The 4,703-nt window shown below is 28.7% G+C and overlaps 1 protein-coding gene across 1 annotated transcript in view; it reads left to right on the top strand.

Annotated features, from left to right (window-relative positions):
• The window catches only part of LOC100573040, a 5,719-nt gene extending 2,080 nt beyond the window's left edge, over positions 1–3,639 (top strand). The window contains exon 2 of the mRNA XM_029489107.1: positions 1,679–3,639. Within this exon, the coding sequence (XP_029344967.1) occupies positions 1,679–3,382 (1,704 nt within the window). The 3' untranslated portion in view covers positions 3,383–3,639. The remainder of the gene's footprint in view (positions 1–1,678) is intronic.
• The last annotated feature ends 1,064 nt before the right edge of the window (positions 3,640–4,703 follow it).

Raw genomic sequence — 4,703 nt, forward strand, 5'->3', positions numbered from 1 at the left:
TCAGAATCTAAAATGTAAATAATATAATTGTGTGTTTTTTCTTATTGGTCTTAAACTCGGCAAATTGTGTTTATTAAGAAATTAAATGTATGTATATTGTATATACTCGGGAAAAGGACAGAAAAACAGTAGTTAAATAAATTTTTTTGGGTCCCCCCCCCCTTGAATATATACTGGTTGCGCCACTGACATGTACATACGCAGTTAGGTTAACTAATTTAAATGTACAATACGAATATGAACAATACATTTTCGGAATATTTGAACAAAATAAAAAACAAACTAAAATTACAATTTTTTTTCAAAATAAATAATAAATAATAATAATTTTTTATTAATGTATAATTTTTATAATATTTTTATATGTACTTAATTATAATTTAAGTTTTTTTCTTATCAGGATTATTAAATTTATTCAATAATAAGTATGTAATATGTAATATGTGTTAATGAGTATTAAAATTGAAGCAAAATATGTAGTAAAATAAAATTTATAAATACGTAATTAATTTTTTTTTAGCACTTCGTCTATAAGATTCATTCGGTTATAAGACTCACTTTGTGCTGGTCCCAAAGTGAGTCTTATAAGCGGCGTCTACTGTATTTACTTTGTAACAAAAAAAAAATACATAATCCTCAAGTTCATTTATAGACTAGATAAAGAACTAAAATTAAGTTAAAAGTAAATTAACTTTACTATAAAATATATACAAGAAAAACATTAGTTATTAATTATTTTTGTATGTTATATTATTATATACCGTGTTTATACGGAAACATGGAACACTCACACTCAGTACCTCAAATAAAGATTTAATCGTGCTCATGCAGTTCTTTCTACATATATTTGAATTTGGTTTGCAAGACATACACACTAATCAAATTCAAAAGTATGTTCAAGGTATTGAGTTATAGGGTATTATTTGTTTACGAATACTCACTGAACATAATAAATGTACTTTAGAAAGTACAGAGTAAAATGTGTAATTGTGAACAATTTAAACAACAATGTTGTATTAACCCTACCTGCATTTATTAAATTTCATCTCATCATTTCTAGAAAAAAAAATGTTTCCAAGTGAATTTATGTGTATATAGTGTTGGAAAAATATTTCCTATTGAAAAAAATTATATCCTGGCTTAAGCAATTGTATCACTTACGATACATTGCACGCTAAGGTGTGTTGTTGCGTTTAAATTATACATGGGTTGATTATTTTACAAAAATATGTCTAATGGGCAATGTATTATGGGTGACGTAATCATAAAATCAAAATTAACAGTGTACTTATTGTGAGAGTGGTAATTTTTGATGCTAAATATGATCCTGAACCTATAAACTAATGGACAGCTCTTACTACTTTAATTAAAGAGAGAGAAGTTAGGAGTACGATATAGAGTGAATGAGAAAAAAAAACAAAGTAGTAAATTACAGTGTGACTACTGCCAAATATAAAATTAAAATATATCTTAGTCTGTGGCACTATTAAAGATAGTATCTATATAGATCCGTGGTAAACACACTGTAGTTGTTTGTATCATAGATGATACAAAATGCAGTGTAGGATTGAAAATTATCATGTATTAATCAATTTGTTAGGTACCTATAATTAATTACTTTAGTTAAAAGATATATAAAACATGTTTTATATTATATTAACCATTTTTATGATTTTAGGCTGAGCACACTGTATATAATTTGGAACCCATTGAAGAGTGTGAATATGAATTTGAGGAGGTTGACAACAGTGATCTTTTTTATACTGATGAAGTTATAAACAAATATATGGATCTAATCACAGAACGTTCGCCTGACACAGTTTATGCATTTAATACATATTTTTACAAAGCTCTATCTGCCAATGGATACCCTTATGTTTGTCGTTGGACAAAAAAAATTGATATATTCTCTAAGAAAAAATTGTTCATACCTATTCATATTGAAGATCACTGGTGTTTAGTGTGTGTTTGCTTACCACAAAAATCCATTAAATATTATGATACCATGGGTGGACGTAATTTTAAATGCTTAAAAACAATATTGAAATATTTGAATTTTGAATATCGTGACAAAAAAAAAAAAAAATTTCATCCAAGAGGCTGGTTATTAGTGAATGTGAAAGACTGCCCTCAACAATCGTATACTTGGGATTGTAGAGTATTTGTATGTGTTTATGCGGAGCACATATCGAGAGGGGCTTCTCTAGATTTTTCACAAGAACACATAGAAAAAGTCAGGAGACAAATACCATTAGAAATTAAGAAGAAAAAACTAATAAAATCTGAACCTAGTCATCTTTTTTATAATGAAGAAGTTATAAACGAATATATGGATCTAATCACAGAAAGTTCGCCCAATACAGTTTATGCGTTTAATACATTTTTTTACCAAGGTCTGTCTGAAAATGGATACTCTGATGCTGGTCGTTGGACAAGAAGAATTGATATTTTCTCAAAAAAAAAATTGTTCATACCTATTCATATTGAAGGTCACTGGATTTTAGTGTATGTTTGCTTTCCACAAAAATCCATTAAATATTGTGATACCATGGGTAGACGTAATTTGAATTGCTTAAATTTAATATTGAAATATTTGAAATTGGAACATCATGACAAAAAAGGAGAATGTTTTAATACAAATGGCTGGTCAATGAGTAAGAAAAACTGCCCTCAACAATTGAATACTAGGGATTGTGGATTATTTATATGTATGCTTATTGATTATTTTTTAAGAGGCACCCCGTTAGATTTTTCACAACAACACATGGATAAATACAGGAGACAAATAGCATTGGAAATCAAGAAGAAAAAACTAAAAAAATCTGTACCTAGTCATCTTTTTTATAATGATGAAGTTATAAACAAATTTATGGATGTAATCACAGAACGTTCGCCTGACACAGTTTATGCATTTAATACATTTTTTTACAAAGCTCTATCTGCCAATGGATACTCTCATGTTAGTCGTTGGACTAAAAAAATTGATATATTCTCAAAGCAAAAATTGTTCATACCTATTCATATTAAAAATCACTGGTGTTTAGTGTATGTTTGCTTTCCACAAAAATCCATTAAATATTATGATAGCAAGGGTGGATGTAATATGAATTGCTTAAAATTAATAATGGACTATTTGATGTTTGAACATATTGACAAAAAAGAAGAAGTTTTTAATCCAAAAGGCTGGTTATTGATGAATGTGAAAAACTGCCCTCAACAGTTGAATACTTGGGATTGTGGAGTATTTGTCTGTTTGTTTGCGGAGCATTTGTCTAAAAGTATTCCGCTACATTTTTCACAAGATCATATTGGTACATTCAGGAGACGAATAGAATTAGAAATCAAGAAGGAAAAACTAAAAAAATCTGTACCAGAAACTTAAGGGGCTTCCAGCCGGTGATTTTCTGTCCTTGCAGTCATAGCTTGACATAGTATTGTCAAAGGTGGGCATAAACTAGTTAAAAAGTTAATTTTTTTTTAACTTTTCAACTTAACTAGTTAGTTTATTTTATAATCTAAAGACAAAAACTGGTTCCCCCACGCAACACCCCTCAACCAACATTTCTGTTTGTTTTCTTAAAAACATAATTTTGTGTATATTAATATATTTTATTAAGTTGTAAATTATATATAATGTGAATTGCGATTATAAATTTTTTTACTTTTTAATAAAATTAATCATTTTAAATTATAAATTGACAATTGTTATGTTTTAAATTTTAATCTTTATATAATATATAATTCTACTGTACGTGTGTTTGTAAGCGAACTCCTCCTAAACGGCTGGACCGATTTTGATGAAATTTTTTGTTTGTGTTTGGGCCCCGTATTGTTTAGATTCATAAATCATCCCTACAGGTCCAACCAGGGGATGTGCTCAAATGGAGATAGAAATGTACGGTGGAAATTTTTGTTTATAAATGGTTTCCATGGGTTCTAAAACTATTATAATAATAATTATTATTGGTTGCAGTGAAATCAGTGTGTTCATTCAATGCATTTAATTTTTTTGTACGCTGTATTTTGATATTATATGTATCGCAATTACGTAAATATTGAGCGTATTATACTCACATTTAAGTTACGTACATAAAATAATATCACGTCTTCGTGGACGAGGAGGAACTATTAGTTGACAAACTCGGCATTCACAATTATTCCACCCGTTTAGGAGGATTTCAATGACATACTTGGTATAACTTTGATACTTTAGACTTAAATTATAAAGTTACGTACAAACAGCACGGGGTCTGCGATCTACCGCAGGTAGATTGCCTACCTGATAATATACTGCTGCGAATCAGAATTATTATTCCAGGCAACAGAAAAGTTAAGATACATTTTGAACACCATACACCGAATATTAAAAACGAATTGAACAAAGTTTGAGTCATATGGAGTTGGTACATTTAACGGGAAACGAAGTGCAAGGGATCAACTAGTGTTACATATAACCAGTGTTGGGTAGGTTACTTTTAAAAAGTAATTAAGTTACTTTACTCGTTACTTAGAGATAAATGTAATTAAGTTACTTTACTCGTTACTCAAATAAAATTGTTGTGAAATTACTTTACTTTTCAAATAGAAAAGTAACTCATTACTTTCTCGTTACAAAAAAAATTAATATTTTAGATTCTGAGTGGAACCGATGAATGGTATGGATTTTACAATGATGTATGGTTTTTTTTTATTTTTTTTTGGGG

This window comes from Acyrthosiphon pisum, chromosome A2 (genome assembly GCF_005508785.2).
Source record: "Acyrthosiphon pisum isolate AL4f chromosome A2, pea_aphid_22Mar2018_4r6ur, whole genome shotgun sequence".
Classification (NCBI taxonomy): Eukaryota; Metazoa; Arthropoda; class Insecta; order Hemiptera; family Aphididae; genus Acyrthosiphon; species Acyrthosiphon pisum.